This window comes from Tiliqua scincoides, chromosome 4 (genome assembly GCF_035046505.1).
Source record: "Tiliqua scincoides isolate rTilSci1 chromosome 4, rTilSci1.hap2, whole genome shotgun sequence".
NCBI lineage: Eukaryota > Metazoa > Chordata > Lepidosauria > Squamata > Scincidae > Tiliqua > Tiliqua scincoides.
Genome location: NC_089824.1, coordinates 164,965,995 through 164,989,006, shown reverse-complemented (window position 1 = coordinate 164,989,006; position 23,012 = coordinate 164,965,995). Strand labels below are relative to the sequence as shown.

At 47.0% G+C, this 23,012-nt stretch overlaps 1 protein-coding gene across 3 annotated transcripts; it reads left to right on the top strand.

Annotated features, from left to right (window-relative positions):
• Nucleotides 1-7,824: 7,824 nt before the first annotated feature.
• Nucleotides 7,825-22,980, top strand: B4GALT2 (beta-1,4-galactosyltransferase 2). Of its 3 annotated transcripts, XM_066626494.1 has the most exons (8): nucleotides 7,889-7,913; nucleotides 14,064-14,097; nucleotides 14,597-14,976; nucleotides 16,550-16,785; nucleotides 17,658-17,848; nucleotides 19,305-19,427; nucleotides 19,823-19,927; nucleotides 21,435-22,980. In XM_066626494.1, the coding sequence occupies exons 3-8, from the start codon at nucleotides 14,667-14,669 to the stop codon at nucleotides 21,583-21,585; spliced, it is 1,116 nt and encodes a 371-aa protein (XP_066482591.1). In that variant the 5' UTR covers nucleotides 7,889-7,913; nucleotides 14,064-14,097; nucleotides 14,597-14,666; the 3' UTR covers nucleotides 21,586-22,980. The 3 variants fall into 3 exon arrangements, with proteins under 3 accessions (XP_066482592.1, XP_066482590.1, XP_066482591.1); XM_066626495.1 differs by lacking the exon at nucleotides 14,064-14,097 and having other exon boundaries at nucleotides 7,825-7,913; nucleotides 14,600-14,976; XM_066626493.1 differs by lacking the exon at nucleotides 14,064-14,097 and having other exon boundaries at nucleotides 7,825-7,913.
• Nucleotides 22,981-23,012: the final 32 nt, after the last annotated feature.

Below are 23,012 nucleotides of genomic sequence, written 5' to 3'. Positions count from 1 at the left end.
ATCTCCAGCAGTAACTGGTAAACATATGATCTGACCTCTTTGAGTGGAGGTCAAGGCAGAGGGTGCTCTTTCATGAGGTTGAGGCACTTTTCTTCTGTAAGCCAGAACTGAATAGGAAATGTTTGAGAACTGCAAGCTCTTGGTCTCAAACTTGTTAAAACTTCTAGTACTCTAAAATATTTCTAAAATTGATAGGTCTTGTGAACCTCCCATTTTGGGGTTATATCCCAAACATGAAATTTTTTTTGACAGCTTCAGGCTATCTTGGGGGAGTGGTAGACTGTGGGTTTGGCTGATGGATGCTGCTGCTCAAGCACTTTGTGTCACTGGTAAAATTGGCAAGACAGATGCAAACTCTTACTTCATGGTACCGCTGCTCACCACACCAATTTCAGAAGCCCTATGTTATGAATCGCAGCAGGCAGTGTGCATTCACTCCATGCATGCACCTGCAGATTATGTCCGGGATGGGATAGCCTTTCGACTCAAGGACCCTGAAATTGTTACAGTGGAATGAGATTTTGAAATTCATATAATTCAAATTTAGGATTTGCTGTGTAAGTCAACCTCACTTCTTTTAAAGCTTCTACTGGTACCTAGAAAAAAAGATCTGGACCTAGGGAACAAATACAGAAAGCCAGGAAAGAGATGGTGGTGTGGAAGGTTGGTAACTGAGGCTGCAATCCTACACTTTACTGGGAGTAAGTCCCATTGAATTCAATGAGACTTCTGAGTAGACATGCATAGGATTGTGAGTAAAGCAGTAGAGATGAAGCTGAAAACTCTTCCTGCCTATGTAAAGATACAGGTCATCACAGGAAAGGAATCAGCCCTGTTCCTTTGTGGTCTTCTCATCCCTGTGCTTTTCTTTTCAGATGCTAGTGATTTCATTATTCACTGCAAGACTTGCTTACATGTGTATATAGCCACTTGCTAATGTCACCCTTTGGTGTCTAGAATGGAGCCCAACCTCAAGGAATTTCCTGAACCACTTTCTAAAACTATAGCTTTCCTCCCCCATGTTTCCTAATTCTCTCAGTAAAGGCACCTGAATTTCCATATGTGAGCTATTCTGCTGCTTGATTCTGAAAGTAAATGGGTTCCTTTGGGTACTGTTCATGACTCCTATAAAGGCTTTGTTACTCTTGAGGCAAGATCAGACACATTTAAGCTATAGCAGACTATTAGATAGGGTTGCTGACATTCCCTGCTTTCATTTGACTGTCAAGCAACTAGCTAGATATTTATCTGTATTTTAGTTTATAGGTTGCTTTTCTACTCCAGAAGAGCCATAAAGGTGACTTACAATTTCACAAAAGCAATTTTAGGAGCCAAAGAAAACACCACAACAAACAAATCAAGGTGTGGATATAAAAAGAAATAATGTCAAATGATCAAGAACGTAATATGTATGCTGATGACATCCTGTTATGGTTCTCATAAGCCTCTGATTGTAATGGATTAATTTTGCTTATTCTCTGCCATCTAATTATTGATTTAAAAGTAGGTGGGCGGGAAAGCTTCACTTCAGGAAGTGGCCATGTCAAGAAAAGGTCTGATATTTAAGAGTTCTGATCTCTAGAAGGTAGTGACCTGCATAAATTTAAAGCACAGCCCATCTTAAATTTCCATTGAGGTGGGGCAGAGCTGACTTCAAAAGACAAATTATTCCGCTTTCATTGTCTTCTGCTGATGTATCCACAAAACGTTATTGCCTTTTGAAAATCATGTTTTATGGGGTTATAAGAGTAGTATTATCAAGTCTTGGCTGATTTGTTTTTCATCAGCCTGAGCCTTCATCACACAGTCCCTGGAATACATTTATTTTTCCACTGAGTTGTAAACCACCATCAAGCCTGTAACTGAATTATCTGCAGTGGACTTCATTACATGTAAATATTACCTGCTAATATTATTTTTGGTAGACTTGCAGCTGAGGGGCTCTGGCATAGTATGACCTTAAAAATGTGATCCTCGCATGCATCTAGTTCTTGGTTTTACATATCTCATTTCTGGGCACTTGTATACATTTATTTTGGGAATGCTCAATGCCACAAACTGAAACTTAATCTGATGAGGGCAGATACTTTCCTACTGCCCTATATGAGAAGTTACTAAAGTTCATTCTTAGTGGTGAGCTATAGTGTTTTAGTTTGTTTACAGAATTGAGACATCACCCTGTCAACAAAGGTCCATATAGTCAAAGCTATGATTTTCCCAGTAGTAATGTATGGCTGTGAGAGCTGGTCCATAAGGAGGGATGAGTGCTGAAGAATAGATGCTTTCAAATTATGGTGTTGGAGAAGACTTTTGAGAGTTCCCTGGACTGCAAGGAGATCAAATCAGTCAATCCTACAAGAAATCAACTCTCACTGTTCATTGAAAGGACAGATGCTGAAGCTTAAATACTTTGGTCATCTCATGAGAAGGGAGGACTCTTTAGAAAAGACCCTGATGCTGGGAAAAATTGAAGGCAAAAGGAGGATGGCAGAGGACGAGATAGATAGTGTTATAGAGGCTAGAACATGAAATTGGACAAACTCCAGAAGTTAGTGGTAGACCTGGCATACTGTGGTGCATGGGGTCACAAAGAGTCTGACATGACTTAATGACTGAACAACACCTACTCGAGGAACTGAAAAGGTCATTACAGCCCTATCTTTGGAACAGATTCCTGTCCTGTCACATCTGCAAGACTTACTGGCTAGTCTTTGTCCATCTGCCCTCAGTTAGGACAGGTTCAGTGTACTGTTTCAGGGATGTGTCTTTTTCACAGACATGGCCCTGACATGCCCCTTTGCCTTCCTGGAGCTTCATCTGACATGGAGGGCTCCTTTCTAACACTGCTGCAGTAATTACTAGTGTGATTTTTCAGGGCCGGGATTGTACAGGGCCAAGGCAGGATGTTTCCCCCAGGAAAGCCTGTCAGTACAGCCTCAGGATGTTTCTTTGATTAACATAATGAGGCCCAGTCTGCCACTCCTGTATTTGGTGGTCTGTGTGTGTGTGCGCAATGAGGATGAGCTCTGGGTCAGTGTAAACTGGCCCTGCACAGGGAGTGAAGCCCTCCTGTTTACCTTTCTAGAAGGCTTAAGTGCAGTTGTGGTGCTTTTCCTGGCTTAATGTGTTCTCTCTGGGTGATTCTGCCACATCCCTGCAAATCTGCTCTAAGACGCAGCAAATCCACTCACTTTGGATGTTTGCAGAGTTCCTAGCATAAGGAGCCAAGCTGGCTCATCAGCCTAATGAGCTGGCAGGGATCCTGGCAGCATAGTGGGTGGGTGTTGGGGGAAAAAATCAGGTCTTCTGGGCTGCTGTATCCCCATTCCCACTTATTGAACATGAACATTGCTGGGTGTGGTAGGAAGGTGTAAATTATTAGACCAAGACAGTGGGCTGGCAGACAAAGCTAGAAAGAAGAGCTGGGGAGCTTGACAGCAGAGAGAAATAATAAACACATGATCCCAGCAATATTGCATTGGGACTGAAGGAGCTCAGATGTGCTTGGGCAGGAATGTTGGCATGGACTGCAGAGTGCCTGAAGCCACTGTTCTCATCAGGTTACATGATAGTTGGAGGAGGAGGAGGCTGCAGTATAAACTGGGGCATGCAGGAGGCGTGAATGACTCTGAGAGGAAAAAAAGTACTTTGTTCAAAATTTGCAGCCTGAGGACACTTAAAGGAACTATAAATCCTGCTGAAAACCCGAAAGCATTTTTGGGATTGATAATTCCTGAGAATATTGGGCTAAGGAGCTTTTGAGGCCAGCTGGCAATTCACCAGTATGATCAATTTGTTACTATTTAGTAGATGGCCTTGTGAGCACCTTAGGGAGAGGCTGTAAACTCAAGGGTAGAGCACATGGGCATCTCCATCAAACAACATTTCAAACAGTAGGATTGAAGAACCAGAGACTTGGAGTCCCAGTAGACAATACTGGCTGGGGATGGACCAGTGGGTAGGCATAAGATGGGTCAGTAGAGGCTGTTAGTTTAGTATGTTTTGGTGAGTCCTTCCCAAAACCTTCTTGTGTAGTAGCAGGAGCAATCCTCCTTCCGCAAGCCTCTCTACACCTGAAAAAATTGACTTTGCCATAATAGTGCAGGGCCCTAAAACTGTATGAGTTAGAAAATGCAGAATGACTATTGTGTTCATTTGCTTGGTCTAAGTTAAAGAGTTCAAGGCAGGTTACATTACATGCCACACACAAATCCCTTTGCTGCCCCAAATCAAGCAGTAATCATATTTATTAAGGTGTTATTAGGTAGTCAAAGATACATCAAAGAGCAAAGAAAATAAATGTAAGCAATATATACTTCACATTTTTAGTGTCCTTCTTTGCATATAGTAAGACCAGAATAGAGATATCTCTCCCCTCCCCCATGGTTTTGTTGAATTTTTCTAGCTGACATTAGCCCTTGTCAGACAAACTGTAATCATAGACATGGTCCCAGATCAGTTGGGGGGGAAATCTCAACAGAACCATGGGCTTCCCATGGGGGTGGGGGGAGAGAAGGGTACTGGGCAACATTTTATTTCAGCTTCCACTTGTCTACCAATAAATCTGATTGTATTCTTGTGAACCAGTTTGAGAATCATTATGGTTGAAAAGCAGTACAGAAACATTGTAAAATAAATAAGTACAGTAAATAAGGAAGGAAAGGAACTGCATTATCATGGTTTGGAAGGGAGACCAGTGTGCATGGTTAGTTTGATGGGCCAGGACTCCTACTAATGTTGAGAGATCCACTCCGTGTTTTCCTATCTGTGCTCACATATCAAAACCTGGAGTATTTCCTGCCCAAGTTTTATTCAGGACATAAACTGGGCCTGGTCTGCTGCAAAGAAAGATCATGGTAAGCCTAATGCTGCAGACTTGAAAAAATCCAAGTCTTTCAATAAAGTCATACTTTTCACTGGGTTCCTGAAAAATCTTATAGATACCTCAGTGTTGTGTGGCTCCTGGTGGTCACTGAGCATGCTCAATCTGTATCAAGGTTGTTCTCTTGTTTTTAGCTTTTTTTTCTAATCTACAAATGTACAGTACATAGTTCTGCAAATGATAGGAGGACCACTAAGTATGCAGAAACCAGTATCTTAATTTTGGGTGGTGCCGGGCTGGGGCCAGGCTATTTTTGAGCCCATGGCAAGGCTAACTTGCTTCCACAACCCCAATTTTTTAAATAAGGAATTATCTTCTATAGCACTTGTTGTAGCATTAATGATACTGTTCTTACAGTGAGAGACTGCTAAAATCTCCCCCTCCCCGTCTAACTGATATGGTGGTTTACAAATGTTAGGTACACAAGGCACAAACCAGAGCAATACAGGATATTCCTAGGCCCCACTGAAATCTATCAGTCAGGAGGGCCACTAACTTTTCCTGGATTATGTCCCATACAGTTTGACCTATTTCCTTTTCTCTTATGTGTGCCAATCTTTTTTGCAGCTATCCAACTGAGGGCACAATCCTAACCAGTCTACTCAGAAGTAAGTCCTATTTTGTTCAATCCAGTTTACTCTAAGGAAAGCATGGTTAGGATTGCAGCCTGATAGCTTAATGATCTGGTGCCAAAGACACTTTGGGGATTTGCAGCAAATATTCAGAACTGATCCTTTTCTACTCTGTTTGGCCAGGGTGACTTGACATCCTCTTTTTCCAGGACATGTTCTCTTTTTTAGCTTTGTGTCCTGGAAAAGAATTTAAATGTCCTCCTTGAGTGGGCCCCTGCAGGCAGTGCATAGCCTTCTTATAATTAATAAATTATATGTAATGTAATGTAGTTTTAAATTTAGTAATATAAGTGTTTAAATTAACCACATGAAATCAATGTTTGTAGCTTTTATTTTGTCAAGTCCTACATTTTTCTTGGGTGTCCTACATTTTGGGGGGCCTTATCCTCTGGTTATGACACCTGGTCACCCTGTGTTTAGCCTAGAATTGTGATTTTACTAACCTTGTGCCTCTTCTGGGGGTGGCACTAGCATAACCTTTATCTTTGCCACAAGAAAGTTCTTTGCATCTCCGTCTTCTTTCCAAATGCCAATGGGTCTAGATATGGGGCAGGAGGAGGTCACCTTCAAAGGAAGCCCTGGGTTACTACTATTGCAGGGCCACCTACTGCCACCATCCTGTTTAAAGGTCAAATGCAGAGCAGAAATAGACATGGAACTGGAATGGCCTGCTCCCTCCTCCGCAAGGGGTGCAGCGTGATTCCCTTTCATCCTACAGAACAGCAGGTTGGAAGAAGGCCAAAGCCTCCCTCTTCCTTGTATTTCACCAGATGGGCCCAGGCTCCCTGTTGATTTTGGTTACCCTGGGCAACACCACCTCCAAATGTTAAAACATGGCAGCTAAAACTGCTCAGAAGTAAGCATCCATATAGACAAGATATTATCAGTACCAATTCAGGTGTGTCATGTGCTAATCACAAGTTAGTTGGTGTTCAAAGGGGGGCTTAGAAGGAGATGGTTCCCCCAGCAGCACTATGCCTCAAAATACATTCCAGAGTGGCAGAGTCTATGCCACTGGGCAGAGATGCACTTTGGAGAAAAGATGGCCAATCATCCCTCCCACCCTTCTGTGTCTCTTATTTCAAAACATCACAACCCCATGGGTCATAGTTGATTTAAAGATACTGCACCAAATGTTCCTTTCCCCCCTTCCTTTTTTTCATCTGGTAATCCCATTTCTCATTCCAAACATTCAATACATTTTTGTGACCCAGGCAGTGGTTAATGCAGCAATTTTCAACCACTGTGGCGTGGTACATTGGTGTGCCCTGAATGGTCCACAGGTGTGCTGCAGGAGTTTGAGGGATGGTCATTTATTAATAGAGCCACTGGACCATGCGAGCCCCCCACCAGCAGCACAGTGTGCCTTGTCAATGGTCCAAAAACCAATGGTGCACCTTGACCATTTTAGCACTTTGTCAGTATGCTATGAGATGAAAAAAATGTTGAAAATTGCTGGGTTAGGGCCCAATCCTATCCAATTTTCCAGTGCTGGTGCTGCTGTGCCTAAGGGGCATGCACTGTTCCCTGGTGTTGAGGATGCAGTCACAGAGGCCTCCTTAAGGTCTGGGAACATTTGTTCCCTTACCCTGGGGGTGCACTGCTGAAAAGTTGAATACGATTGGGCTGTTAATGTCTGAAGAGGATCGCCCACCTGGAAGTCCTGCCTCTTAAGAGATGGGGTGATTCAGGAAATGCACTCTGCACATGGGCAGAAGTACTCTCTGCTATCGTTCCTGCACCCGCTCCCAGGCACCCTCCAGGGCTGAAAGTCCATGTCGCAGACCGGGCTGGAGAAGTGGGTCTGACTTCCTACAAGTGGGTCCAGCCTCCCTGGGAGCTCCTCGCCAGCAGGCCAGGGGATGGGCGCGGACACGCGCGGGGCTCCCCTCGCAAGCGCTCCTGCTTCACTGGGGCGGCCGAGAAGAGCCTGGCCCCCTGAAGGCGCACCTGCGGCTCCGTCCTGCGGGCGCCCCGCCTCCGAACGGGCCGGGGAGCCTCCCCCGCGTGACTTCTCGGAGCGCCTCCCGCCCCGCGCCCTGTTGCGCTCGCTGGCTGCTGGCTGGCTGGGGCCGAGGAGGGCGACGGGGGGAGCGAGCCGGCCGGCCGGCGAGGAATGGCTGGCGGGGCGGCGAGGGCGGCGCTGAGGAGTGTGCGGGAGGCGGGGCTGCGGGCGCGCCAGGCAGGCCTGATCCTCTCCCCTGCGTGGCCACGGGCTGCCCGGGCTCCGCTGTGCTGCCCGGGATGGGGCGCAGGGGCCGCTGGCTGGGCAGCCGCCCGCTTTGAGGCCGGGCCGGGCTGGGCTGGGGCCGGGGGAGCCGCCGCGCCGTCCCCTGAGCCGCCCGGCCCGGGCGCCGAGAGACAGCGGCACCGAGAGTGCGGCCGGGAACGCGCAGGCGGTGAGCAGGAGCGAGCGGGGCCGAAGACCAGCCGAGCCGCCCGTGCCGGGAAGGCGAAGCTCCTCGGCGGCGGCGGGTGGCGGGGCGGGGGTCGGAGACCTTGCTCCCGCCCTCCTTTTGTTGTCGAGGGGGCTGGCTGGGTGTGTGGCCAGCGGGTCGGGCTTTGGGGTCTCCGGGGGTGGGGGACCCCTTGGCTGCGTGGGGGGCACGTGCCTTCTGAGCCCTGCTGGAGCAGAGGTGGGCATAGGGCTGCCCCTGTGGGCACAGTCCCGGGGGTGTGCAGGCTGCACGGGTGCTGCTGGGTTCACTGGGTGCCTGTTTACAGGAGTGTGAGTGAAGGTGTGCCTGCATCTCTAGGGTGTTCCTAGCTGAGCCCCTCTGCTAGCCAGCCAGCCAGCCCGCCCCCCTCCCCCAAGATGGCTCCTGCACAATCCCTAAGGTGCTTCTGCTCCCGGAGAGAGGCTGGGCTTCCAGGGGTCTGCCACTTGCTGTACAGGCCCAGCCCCCTCCCCCTTTGCTTCTGACAAGACCACTTTTGGGGTCCTTATCCCCAAGGTGGGGGATTTCCTGCTCCAGGCAGGGGCTTCCTGGGGGAACAATGCAGTCTTTCTCTTCAGGGAAAGGGGCAGCTGTTTTGGGGAGCTGGGGCCTCATAGTGATGGGAACCTAAGGGAAATCAATAGGACGTGTGTATGTTTACAAGCCTGGGTGCTGGGTATGGAAAAGAATATCCTTCTTGCTGGCATCTGGATCAAATCAGTAAAAGGCTCAGGCTACAATCCTATCCACACTTTCCTGGGAGTAAGCCCCATTGACTATAATGGGACTGACTTCTGAGTAGATGTGCATAGGATTGGACTCTCAGGCTGCAATCCTATCCACACTTACCTGAGAGTAAGCCCCATTGACTAAGATGTGACTTACTTCTGGGTAGACATGCATAGGATTGCACTGTTAGCTGGCAGGATCTCACCTTACCAGCGTTGCCCCATGCCCAAGGGGTTTTCCTAAGCCCAGTGTTTGTGTGTCCCTTGAGATCCTGTGTGGGAATGAATGCTAGCTGGCTTGCCTGGTCTGAACAAGTTTCCCTCAATTTTTGTATCCTTAAATACCCTGTAACAGCTGTGTATCTAGAAAGCAATAGTTTCTACTGCCTGGGTCTTCCTGTGTTCACAGGTACACAGTGTTTCACTCTCCTGTTTTCACAGGTAGGGAAACTGTAACATTTCTAAACCTTCCTGAACAGGTAACCATTTTGACTGCCTGTGCCAAATAGAGTTTGTATGGAACATCACTGACTCATAGCTGTGTTTTGGTCCAGGGAGAACCTGAATGCCTCTCAATGCCAACAGAGTATCTCAGCATTAGTGGCTGCTCTTTGCTGATTGCCAGGTAGAAGAAAGGACTGAATTTCCAGATAAATTATTCACAGCCAAGGAGCAGCCCAGCAGCAGCCTGGCTCCATTAGTGGATTGTTAACATTGCAAAAAGCCAATCTCTCCAGTTATGCTAACTTGTGTTTTGCCCATCTTGTGTGCACTCTGCTTGTACAATAGGATATCCAACTACATACTTAATCAAGGGGAAAAGGAGAGGAATGACTCCTGTGTGGGCAGCATGGTGAAGTCTGGGATGCTGTTAAGTCAGGGCTATTAAGTTTCTCCCATCTCATTCAAGGGGCTTCTGCAGTTAGGCATAGCAAGGTGGCTAATGAGCTTCTATGTTGTACATTAGCTTGTTTGTTATGGAGTCACCAACATGCTGGCCAGGTTGCAACTCTAGAAACAACAGACTTCTTTATGAGTTTCTCAGCATGACCTTGTATGAGAGGAGGCCAAGTGACTCACAAGTGTAGTGGGTGCAAGTTGGCAAGGGACAGATCTGAGAATAAACTAGAGCCTAGGAACACTTCTGAAACACAAGAATTATATTTCATTGGCACCCCTCCCCTGCCACCAATTGCTTGCTCCAAAGCAAAGTGTTCTGAGGGAACTGTGTCCATTACTCTAGAACAGGGGTCTCTAAACCCTGGCCCGGGGGCCAGATGCAGCCCGCAGCAAGCCTCTATCCGGCCCGCTGCCAGCCTCTGATCCCCCGAGAGTCTCTGGCCAAGTTGACCAAACACAACCAGAGTTGTGCTTGTGGGGTGGGGGAATGGGGGCCCATTTAAGAACATAAGAACAGCCCCACTGGATCAGGCCATAGGCCCATCTAGTCCAGCTTCCTGTATCTCACAGCGACCCACCAAATGCCCCAGGGAGCATACCAGATAACAAGAGACCTCATCCTGGTGCCCTCCCTTGCATCTGGCATTCTGACATAACCCATTTCTAAAATCAGGAGGTTGCGCATACACATCATGGCTTGTACCCCATAATGGATTTTTCCTCCAGAAACTTGTCCAATCCCCTTTTAAAGGCGTCTAGGCTAGACGCCATCACCACATCCTGTGGCAAGGAGTTCCACAGATCGACCACACGCTGAGTAAAGAAATATTTTCTTTTGTCTGTCCTAACCCGCCCAACACTCAATTTTAGTGGATGTCCCCTGGTTCTGGTATTATGTGAGAGTGTAAAGAGCATCTCCCTATCCACTCTGTCCATCCCCTGCATAATTTTGTATGTCTCAATCATGTCCCCCCTCAGGCGTCTCTTTTCTAGGCTGAAGAGGCCCAAACGCCGTAGCCTTTCCTCATAAGGAAGGTGCCCCAGCCCCGTAATCAACTTAGTCGCTCTCTTTTGCACCTTTTCCATTTCCACTATGTCTTTTTTGAGATGCGGCGACCAGAACTGGACACAATACTCTAGGTGTGGCCTTACCATCGATTTGTACAACGGCATTATAATACTAGCCGTTTTGTTCTCAATACCCTTCCTAATGATCCCAAGCATAGAATTGGCCTTCTTCACTGCCGCCGCACATTGGGTCGACACTTTCATCGACCTGTCCACCACCACCCCAAGATCTCTCTCCTGATCTGATTTAAGTGTGTGCTTTGGGCTGCATTGGTGGTTGGAGAAATCTTGAACATTTGAGCTCATTTATTCATTCATCTAAGTTTCATCTCCAATGTATTTATTTAAATTTTATATTAAATTTTTTTCCGGCCCTCGACACTATGCCAGATGTTAGATGTGGCCCTTCGACAGAAAAGTTTAGAGACCCCTGCTCTAGAACAAGTGGCAGTTGATTAAAGAGCTGCACTTGGTAGTTCTAGGAGACAAATGGGCATCCATGTATTCTGCTTTTGTTCTTAATAGGTGCCATTTTGTTGAGAAGTTCTTGGTTGCAATTCTGGTCTTTAAAACCCTCATGCAATGAGGTTATTGCCCTGACCGTGAGAAAAAGCAGCTTGCCCACCAGGCAGAAAACCTTGGTGAGGTTAAGGAAGGCCATGAGACGTTTAAAGCAATTCCGCCCCTTTTATTTCTGTTAAGCAATGATGTCTTGCTGGGTGCACCATCCGATGAAGATAGGGAGGCGAACTTACTTATCCAGCGAACTCACAAAGGCTGTGTTGTTCCACACTTGCAACCATTAAGACAGGAAATAGCAATGGTTGAGATTCCAGACTACAACTCCATTATGTAGGCTACTTTACTGCTTACTATTAGGAAGGTATGTGGCTAGGTAGGTAGGTATTATGTCTCTGAGACTTGCTTCTGCTTGGGAGGTTGCTCTTATACACCTCTGGTGCAGAGCATCAGTGGGCTTGGGAACACTGTAGTTCAGGGTAGCTAGAGTTTTCTAGGGGGTTTTAGTTTTCTCACACTACAGTACTTAGAATGCTGCTGGCTGTGTTATCTTTGGTTCTTGAACTTCTTTGACTGTACCAAAGTGCTGGCAGATGAAGTGTTGGGCTGCTGGACCAGGGGTTGATGCCAGATGCTTTCACCCCACTCACTGTCTTTCAAATTCTCCCTCCCCCAACCCCTTAAACCTCTTCAGTACTTCCAGGAGGAGGAACACAGTAAATCCTTGAAGACTGGAACACACTAAAATTTAAGAGCATAAGAAGAATGCCTCCTCCCCTTTGTGCCTACAGAGAGCTGGTTTCCCCCACCCTTTCATTTCATGTCTCCTAGTTCACTGCTAATGTAAAATTTCTATGCTGTTAGAAATTTAGTTGTTAGGAGAAGAGTTCTAGTATAGACTTTACCCTGGCATGAAAGTTTTCTATGTAAAGGGATTTTTTTTTCCTCATGGAAAAAAGCATTTACCTCTAAACCCCCCCTCTCACTTAGAGTTCATGGTATGGTCTAGGGACAATCCTGTCATTTAATCTGCTATTTCAGGGGTGTCCAATCTTTTTGGCAGGAGGGCCACATCATCTCTCTGACACTGCATCGGGGGCAGGGAAAAAAAGAATTAACATTTCAAATTTGAATAAATTTACATAAATAAATATATTAGCGATGGAACTTATATGAATGAATGAAGGTCTTGCAATAGCTCAAGGCCTAAAAAAGGCCTTGCACAAAGCAAGGCCAACCTTTGCTGCTGCATCACAGGTGTGAAACAGCAAGTAGTGGAGGGAGCCCTTGTCCCACAGCTCACACGAGAGGTCGAACAGTTGGCCGTCATGCTGAGAACAGTTGCATCAGGCCAGCATGGGCTCCAGCAAGTCTCCGGAGGGCCAGAAGCTCACTGGAGACTGGGGCATCCTTGAGGGCTGGATTTGGGAGTCCTTGAGGGCCGCAAGTGGCCCTAGGGCCGGGGTTTGGGGACCCCTGTGCTATTTGTATGCACCGGTTCTGAGTGAAGAGACAATTCTGATTGACTAGTACTGTTATATGAAACCAGAGGGTGCTGATGTTATTCCCAACTGAGCAGTGTAAAACAAGTACTGAGCTGTGATCTTATGAGTGGAGTGTTGGAAAAGAGTTATTCTCCCCAGTTCATCCCAACTGTTTCTCCTGAGATAGCGTTCACTCCTTTCTTCTTCCATCAAGTGATAAAGAGCCACCTGGCCTCTATCCTTTTAGAACTGGTGCAGAAATCTCACACAAACTCTACTGTTCTGGTTACCAAATATAAAATATCTTTTGTAGGATTAGGATATGCTGGTGAAGGTATGGTATGTGCAGCTGTTTGATATGTCAAGCACTTTGTGATTAGGTGTTCATTAATTAAAATGTTTGTATCTCACCTTTCCCTTCCTGCAGGGAGACACTCAAAGAGGGGTTTGATTTTTGTTCAGTTCGTACCCAGCTTGTTTCTCCGTAAGGGGAGCCCACTAGTTCCCTGAATAAAACAGCTTGAATCAGTTAGCTCTCCGGCTTGTCTGAAGTAGCACTACTTAACGCCTGTTCCCTTTTGCCAGTGGTGGATAGTCCAACAAGGGTTTTCATCTTTGCTGTCCTACTTAACCTGCTGTTGCAGACGCTCCCTTCTCCATCTACTACAGTCATGACAGTAAAACCGACCCCCCCCCCATTTGTTTCTCCTAATATTTGAAATAGCTGAAAAGGAATAGAAGAGGGTATTCACAGATGCTGACACCTCGCTTGCAGTGACTTACCAGCTATGGTCAAGTTTCTGTAGCTAAGGTATGGGACAGATTGTGGCAAGAGAAAGCTTGAGAGCCCTTGCTTTCTCTGCTTGCCAATTCCTTCTATCACCATGTAATTCTTTGTCAAAAGAGAGAAGGTATCCTGCTGATAAGATCAGATGCTTTCTATGCATGTTCAATTGTGCTTTAGTTTCAGCTTGCCTTCTTTCCTTTATAAAAGGTAGGACTCTGCTCAGGACAGCAGGATCTCAAACTGAAAATAGACCAGCCCCTCTTAAATATGGCGCATGCTTTGAATTATATCCTTCCGAAAGCTGCAGAACTCATGCCCTTTCTGTTCAAAGGTGTGATGAGGGTTGATTGAACTATGTTAACTGACTTGTATGCCTGTGTGTGCTGTAGATCTAAGCTGAGAGATGATTGAATGTGCATGGAGAGTGTGGGTGAATCTGACATGAGGACTATTTTGCTCATAAAGTGCCATGAGCTGGGTCTGGTTAATGTCTGAGCTATTATTGGTGAGATAACAGAGGCCCTGCTTCCTTGGGAGCGAGACAATGGGTTCCCTGGTATATTTTCCATGTGATTCCTAAGCCTGCCCTTCTCAATGCTCAAGGGACATTTTCCCCTCCTTACAGTCTGGCTATTAAAGGCAAGAGGTTACTGTTGCTGGTAAGTGGGCTGCCATCTCTTTCTTCTTCATTCCTTTGGATGTCTGTCCTTGTTGATTACCAATCCTGCAGCTCTTTAGGCCGGGCTTGTTCCTGCCCAGCTGTCAATATTTCCCTACAGAGAGAGAGAGACAGAGGAGAATGATTAGATAGAAAGAGCTGGTCTGTGTGGCTTGGAGTCAATATCCATAGCATAAGCATGCCTAGTCATATTGGGTTTTTTTGGAGGGGGGGGGGTGAACAAGGGAAGAAGAAAGCAGTTCTTTCACCTGCAAATGTTGTCAAAGTTGTTAGGGCGGGGGTTGCACTTGCTTATTTTTAAGATACTGTACCCTATTTTAAAAGACTGATACATTTTTGGTATCTTAAGTATTTGATGAGGCAGAGCAGGTTTGAAATGTTAAAGAACCATATCTTAGCAAGGGATGGGGAGACACCATTGGATTAATGGCCATTCCTAATAGGAAAAGTGTTTTCTGACTCCCATGTGTCTTCTCCAGTAGGCTCAGTGCCTGGGCCAGAGCCCCCTCTGCTGTGCTCCCCTGATGCTGGCCGGCCTGTGCCCAGAAGATGAGCAGATTGCTGGTGGGGGTGACCCTGGAGAGGATCTGCAAGGCTGTATTGCTCCTGTGTCTGCTGCACTTCCTCATCATAATGATCCTGTACTTTGACGTCTATGCCCAGCGCCTGGACTTTTTTAGCCGCTTCAATATGCGCAACTCCTCCCGCACCGTGCCCTATGTTAATGCCTCCCGGCCTAACAGCACTGCTGGGCCTCTGGGTCCTGAGCTCCTGGCTCCGAGTGCCAAGTCTGTCGGCAGCAACAGCACCGTTGCCGAGAAGCCCTTACCACCCTGCCCAGAGATGCCTCCTGGTCTAGGTGAGCCTGCAATGTTGTTCTCTTGGGGATTAGCTTTCGGAGTTTTCTGCTAGGCTTTGTATGTTGCCTCCCCCCCCCCAATATATAGGCCCTTTCACAGGGGACCCGGCATTTCTGGATGGAATTCTACCAGCTTGTCACCCATGGTTCTTTGTTTTAGCTTTCTGTCAGTACAGTATGACAAGTGACCTTGGGCTTCATACAGGAAGGAGATGAGAGGTCTAGGGATCTATAAGACAACCGTTGTTTTTCAAATCATGAATATGATCCCTAATGGCAAATCTGATTCTCACAATAGTGAAAAAATAATTCAAAAATATGTGGACAGTATTTGTTGAAAGTTTGCAAATCAAATAATGCTTTGGGTGACATATTTTAATTTTATTTTTCACATTTTTATACTGCCTTTCCTCCAAGGGTGATATACGTAGTTCCTTCTCAGATGGTGTGGAATACCTCTACCCTGGACAACTCCCTTTACCTCCCCATGTTTCCTCTTTCCTCTCTTCCTAAATCCTCTGTCCTTCCAGGCCACACACCACCTCATCTGCCTCAGTCCTTGACAAAATATTTCTGTAGCTTTTGGAAGCCATTCTGTAAAAAGCCAAATGAACAAAGTAGATTAAATACAACAGTATCGTCCAGTATTAATAATTTACTCTGCACAGTAGTTGTGGCTCCACATTGCAGAGCTTATACCTCTCCCTTCCTTCAAGGAGCTCAAAGCTGTGTACTGAGATTCCCAAGGGTCTCCCTTCTAGCTACTGCCCATATTTTCAAAGACCTGAGACATATGCAGAATCAATTGGTATCTTACAGCAGATGATTTGGGATGCTAATTGCAAAATTGGGGTAAATGCCCTAGTAAAAATTGTTAGAACTTGTATAGATGTGCTACATGTATAGTTGGCAGGAGAAGGGCTCAGCATCTGCACACCTTCCAGACATGCTTCAGCATGAGATGCAGGAGTAGACCCCTTCTAATGAATGGATGATCTCTTTCCTTTGGAGGTGATCTATTCAGATGATCCAACCTGAGAAAGCGCATTAATGTCCTCAGTTCTACCAGGAGTTCAAAGCATTTTTCATTCTCAGCAAGAAAGGTAGTAACCTGTGATTATACTTCACCCCACTCTTGCATACCAGATGGATATTGCTACTATTGGAATGAGAGTCCTGATGGCCAGCCTTCTCACAGGGATGGCAGAGCCGTAACTTCCTTGTCAAAATGGGTGATTTGTGCACTGCTCCGTTCTGATGTCTCCCCTGCTGTGAGTGCTGATGATTCTGCCTGGTACTCAGGATGGCTTTGAGCCAGTTGTCCCACTGAGCAGCCTGCAGCTGGTCAGCTTGATACCTTGTGAATATATTTCAGATCTTGCTGAGGCAGGCAGACTTAACTGTGTTTGCCACCTTGAAGCCTGATACACGTCTGGGTTTTTTGGGTTGCTTGCTGAACTTTTCTTGACAGTGCCCTGTAGCCTCGGCATGGCCTATTAGAAATGTCTGAACTGTTAAGTTTTACCAGTCCTAGATGGCCGATGCATAAATAGCTTACTCTCCTCTCCTGCAGTGGGGCGGCTCCTTATCGAATTCAGCTCTCCCATGAGCATGGAGCGGGTGCAGCGGGAGAACCCAGATGTGCAGGAGGGTGGCAAATACTCACCCCCAGACTGTGTGCCTCGCCAGAAGGTGGCCATCCTCATTCCCTTCCGGCACCGTGAGCACCACCTCAAGTACTGGCTGCACTATCTGCACCCAATTCTTCGACGCCAGAAGGTGTCCTATGGCATCTATATAATTAACCAGGTGTGTGGGGAATGATCATGTTGTGTGGAGAAAGAATGAGATGTCTGGAGGTTGAGCATAGTGCTATTCTTGGGAGAGAACCTGGTAGGGGATGACAAAGGCCCAAACAGATCTCTCAGTCCTTAGTAAAAGTGAAAACTTTCTACTTTGGGGAGATAGCAATTTGTATGCACTTGGTATCTTACTATGAGTTACCGTGGCTATGTCTCTTAAGGGGGAACAGAGGCTCACTTTGCAAAGTTCTAGATTTGCCCATTATGTGTCAATAATATTCAAGTATAGTGGATGGAATTTGCCAAACTGATTAACAGCGCAGTCCTAACCTACACTGGAATGGGGAGGCCGGCATGCCTGGCCTGTATCCAGCGTGAGTTTGGGGCTGAAAGCAGCTCAGCCCGGGGCAAGGGGAATTGCTTTCCCTTACCCTGGGGAGAGCTGCTGTAGCCCCAATGGGTCTGCTTGGATCTGCACCACCTAAAGAGATGGCGCAGATCTGAGCAGCCCAGAGCTGCCCTGGGCTGCCTGGACTTGGGGTCAGGATCTGACATAACTGCTGGATCGTGGCCCCATCTCCCACCACCTGCCCACAGGCTCACCCACCCTCCCCCTGCCCCAGAATGCCTCCTCCCTGTCCTTCCCCACACCACCCCCAGGCCCCCATGCCAGCTGAGCTCGGCCAGCATGAACCAGCTGACACTCTAGGAGGTACAAATGTGCTGTCTTCAGAATGAGCTCCAAGGAAAGTTGAACAGCTCTGAAACATTCACTGTTCACAATGGAGAGTAACTTGAAAGGGAAGCCAGATGCACAGAGTATCACTGACTTTGGAGTACCAGTAGAAGTGACCCTGCTTTTGTCATCTTTTTCTGCAGTTTGGTGAAGATACCTTTAATCGAGCCAAGTTGTTGAATGTGGGCTTCTTGGAAGCCCTGAGAGATGACGAGAGCTATGACTGTTTCATCTTCAGTGATGTTGACCTTGTACCCATGGATGACCGGAATCTCTATCGCTGTTATGACCAGCCCCGGCACTTTGCTGTTGCCATGGATAAGTTTGGTTTCAGGTGAGTGAATGGATTGGATGACTCCCTGCTCCATGTTCTCTACTGCTGGACTGGAAGTCGCACTATGCTGCATCAATAACTGACCGTATCTTGCCTTGCTTTACGCTGAGTAATACCAATTATACCCCTGGGGGCTGGGGATAAGAATAGGCCCTCAGTTTGGCTGTACTTGTCGTAAGAGGCGACTAAACAGCCACCGGGTAGATGGGACTCGTCAGCCTGGGAAGGCAGCTCATCTGAGAGAAGGAAAACTCTGATCCCAAACCTCCACTGCCTTGTGGCTACATCCAGTTATGGAAAAGGCTTCAGGAGTCAACCTCGAGGCAAAATCCGGAGCCGGAGTCCCTGAGGCTGAACACAGTCACGTTCTGGCAACTCCTGCGACGCCGCTGGAACCAACCGTATTGGCCTCTGCCTTTCCATTGGACCATTTCAGCGACGTGGAGGGGGGGGATTTGCTGCATGGGTAACAGCCTATCCTCCATACCTACTTTACCCAGGCTTCGCGCACTGGAGAGGACACTCTGTTCCAGAACCACTATTCAGAGCGTGACACCATAGTCTTCCGAGACTGAAGGATGCCAACAAGAATACCAATTAGTCATGGGATCCACCTTTGTCAGCCTTGTAGTTAGTTTCAAATGCAACTCTTCAGGCTCTCATATGAAGAGATTTTTTAGATCCTACAGAGGGAGCTTGTACATGAGATCGTCTACCTGGAAATTCAACTTGTCACTTCATGCATTCTTCTGTGAGACACAAGTGGCCCTCTGCAATTGTTCTGTGCCAAAGGCAAAGTGGGAAGGCAGCTCTGTCCTTGTACACCCACACCTTTTCTTGCCAATGTAGCATCCTTAAATGTGTCCCTTTGGAGATTTCCTGGAAAAAGAATATCCCTCTTGCTTATATTTCCTGTTGCTTGGGCCTTGTGGAAGCCTGAAATCTGCCTTGTGTCTAAAATGCAGTATAGGGCCTTCCCTCATTTCTGTGGCTCCCACTATTGCATTTTTCCAGAGCATTTACAGGCTTCTGTGATCAAAAAATCTATTGTCTTCAGTGCCTCTGTGTCAGTTGCTGAAGCAACCCAAGTATTTATTTGTTATGCTGCATTTTGGAATGAGCACTTCCAAAACTTATACTGTATACTGATGACATTAACAAGTAGAACGGTTTCCTGAATGTGTGTCAGCCTCTTGGAGACTCTTGCCTCCCAAAGCTAGCAAGAGAAGACTTTTGGGGGGTATTGCATGTATAAAATGGGACCTTGGAGTCCAGCTAATCAGATGGGGATTTAGGGAACAGTGGATAATTGGTGTTACCATTCTGGGATCTTCTTGACTTGACTTGGGAGCGCATATTAAAACTGTAGCAGAACCAGTTGGACCATCCAGGTTCTGTACCCCAAAACCCATTCCTTGCTTGACTGATCCCTCTCTCTCCTGCTTGTCCCTTGCAGGCTGCCATACTCTGGGTATTTTGGAGGCGTCTCTGGCCTGAGCAAGACACAGTTTCTGAAGATCAATGGCTTCCCTAACGAATACTGGGGCTGGGGTGGGGAAGATGACGACATCTTCAATCGGTGGGTGAAAAGCTGGGCCAGGCCAAGCCAGAACTTGATTCCTGCGAGTGAATTGCAGTAGCCGTGTAGCCTGTCTTTCAGTGAAGAATCTGCTGAGAATATGTGGACTGATAGGAGCCAGTATTCTCTTGTGGAGGGTGGGGTAGTTATTCATGCAGCAGGTGCTGGTGTGTGATAAGTTTATTTTCTGTGACAATGTTCCCAAGTATGTGATGGAGGCCACAGGCAGGCAGCCATTCAGCCAAACATAAGAGTTGAGTCTGTGATTGATGGGGTCAGAGCTTTTGAAAGCCAAGCATGAGATGAGGGCTGAGGAGTGGAGGGGGCTGGAGCAAATGCCAGTTTGAGACTCTACCCATTCATTGATCGCTGCGCTTTAACCTCTCTTTGCACAGGATCTCCCTTAATGGTATGAAAGTGTCACGCCCTGATGCCCGTATTGGGCGCTACCGCATGATCAAGCATGAGCGTGACCGGCACAATGAACCAAATCCCCAGCGGTGAGTGACAGTATCCTGGCTCTTTGCATAATGCTCCATAATGCATTTACACATACAATGGCTATGTGAAGAGACAGTGAGCTTCCAGAAACATCTTCTGGCCAGGCTTTTCAAAATGGTTAACATACAATTTAAAAACTACAACAACATAATCAGGTTTCTGACTACATTTAGTAGTGGATCTTGGTGGTAGCAGACCCAATTTAAGCATCCCTCTGGGAAATGGACACCAGGAATAAACTAGAAGCAGATGATGAGTGCTGGATGGGATGGGGTGGCAGCTTCTTCTCTATCAGATTTCAGTGTAAGGGTGTAAGACAGCTGGCTGCTATCTCTTCTTCAGAGCAACTATTAAGCAGCAGCAAGGGCTGAGACAACAAGATGGTACTGCCATCACCCACCCCAGATGCCCTCATGAGTCCTTATTAAGTAAGTATGGCCTGCTTGAAAGCCCAGTGTTCAGCAAGAGTAACCTTCCACATTTGCTTCCCTGTATACCATTCTTCATGCAGTGCTGTATGCCACCTAGGCTTTGTGAACCCTGCTAGCATGGCTATGAACTCAGCTTCAGTAGCAGAAGCCTCCTGCTTTTTCCACAGAATTTTCTCTATTGTCTCTCTGTTCTTTTTTTCCACACTTACGTGTACCTCTATTCTTAAACAAACCAAAGGGTTCATTACGCATTGGTGACACTATATATAAAAAATATTCATCAGAATCCCTACCATGTCCTAGGTGTTTTTGAGTGAAACCATGATTTGCTGATGCTAGGCAGAAAGGCTGCCATGCCCTAGCGTTTAATAGTAGGGCATGCAGTCTGGGTCATATGAGAACAATACCTTACACACCATCTTCAGTACGACACCATCTGTGTTGGCAGAGTATCAGCATACCAGTATAAGGGGATGGTGGTGTCCTAACCTCCTGTTTGTCTTACAGTACAAACCCCACACATGTTTAGAAGCAAGTCCTATTTTGTTAAATGGGACTTATGCTCAGGTAAGTGTATATACTAGGATTGCAGCTTAAATATGGTCTAAATATGCAGTTGTCATCCACAGCCCTCCAGGTTCCTATCATGCCATACCTTCCAGTGTTGGGGTGCCAAGATAGAACAAGAATCTATCTACTCACAGGACTCAGTTCTAAATTTGTTATCTACAGCTCTCTCACTATATGTTTCACATGATTTTAGCAGATCTGTGCAGTGTAAATGAGTTAAATTCGAACGTGTGTAGTATGCTGGCAAAATTACATAGAAACTGCTATACATTGTTCATAATCTTTCCAAATGACTTGAGCAGCTGTTATATCTTCCATATCATTTGTTAAGGGCTGAATGATAAGGAGAAGCTACTCTAGGACAGGCTGAATTTAATAAGCTACTTCTGCCTAATGTTATGCAACAGGGACCAAATGTGTACACCTGTGGGCCAGGCAAAAGTGGGTTAATGGTTAAGGTCTAGATCTATATGTAAGATGAAATTTTATCTGGTTGCCTTGACAGGTTCACCAAAATCCAGAATACCAAGGTGACCATGAAACGGGACGGCATTGGCTCGTTACAGTACCGCCTGGTGGAGATGTCTCGCCGCCCCATGTACACCAATGTAACTGTGGAGATTGGCCGTCCACCACCACGCCCCCCTAGGGGTTGACTCTTTGCTGCCTGGCCCTGCCCATGGCCCCATGCATGAGGAGCTGTGCGGATCCCAGCCCCGACTGGTTCAGAGAACTGTGTCCTGGCTTGGAGGACCTGTCTGCCTCTTTCGTGGGGATGGGAGGAAAAGGCCCAAACTATATTTTTGCCTTGCCCCAGCCTTTGGCTGAAGCCCATTTCTTATCACTAGTCAGTTCTCCACAGTGCCCTTCAGAGGTTGGGGAATGAATGTGAGTGTTTTATGGTGCTTGGCTCAGTGCTGGGGGTTTCGGGCACAGTCAAGCCCCATTTCTGGTTGGAAGGTGCCAAGAGCAGAAGAGGTTTTGAGCAGGCCCTTGACTCTCCCAGTGTCTCAGCCACAGCCTGTTTTCTCCCTGAACTTTTTGCAGGGATGAGTTCCTTATGGATTCCAGGAGTACAATAGTCTGTTTTCGTCTTCTCGCAGCCTGCAAGACTACTGCCTTTTTGAGCCTTCCTTCCAGAGTATGGTCTTATGTTACGACATCTGCTGGCTCACAAGGTGTAATGTTGGTTTACTTGTACCCAGGTGAGGAGAGCTCCATCAGAGCAGAAGCTCAAATGGGTCTGGCCACTGCCCACCTCCATTCATGGCTTGGTGCTGTCCCCTGCTGGGCCCTGGATGTCGCTTCTGGCTCCAGTAACACAGGGGTGTTTTATACAAACCCTCATTCAAATACTTGAGTGCTTCCTGGGTTAGTGTGACATGTAGCCTGTCTGGCAGAGGGCAACAGGTACTTCTTCCTCACAAAAGTTGCCCCTCTGGTCATAAATGGGGCAAGCTGGTTGGGCAGTGTCCTTTCACCTCTTAGCAGGGTGGATTCAGGATGGTTTGGTTTGGCCTATTCCAGCATGGGCTCCTCATTTTCATAGAGACTTAATGGGGCCGCGGCCATTACTACAGAGTGGAGGAAGACAAAGTTGACTTCCTGCTTGCATTCCCAATCCACTTCCCTTACACCCACCCTTCACTCACCAAGCAGTCCTACCCATCCCTACACCATTTGCCAGGCAATCTGCCTTCTATCACTCATACTGCCCTCCTTGTCAAGCTGCCACCACCTCAGGCCAGGCCCCTGGGTCTGATTGTCTGCTCTTGACATATGGCAGCCTTGTGCCTAGTACCTGGAGCTAGGAAGCTGCTAGTGTCCCTCAGTTCTGGTTATGGTGCCTGGCAGGTAGAATCTCCTGCGTCTGTCCACTTTTGGGGTGGCAGCTGGGTCAGGCTTAAAGCCAGGCATCAGCGTATTGCACAGCCCCGGTGTTGGTGACTTTTGTACATTTGAATGTTTTGATCCCTTTTCAAGCCTATGGTGAATGCAGCACTGGTCACTATGATCAGACTTTTGTATTCAATAAAGTTTCAAAACTTGGAGACTCCTTGGGAAGGGACTTTGGGTGGGTCTG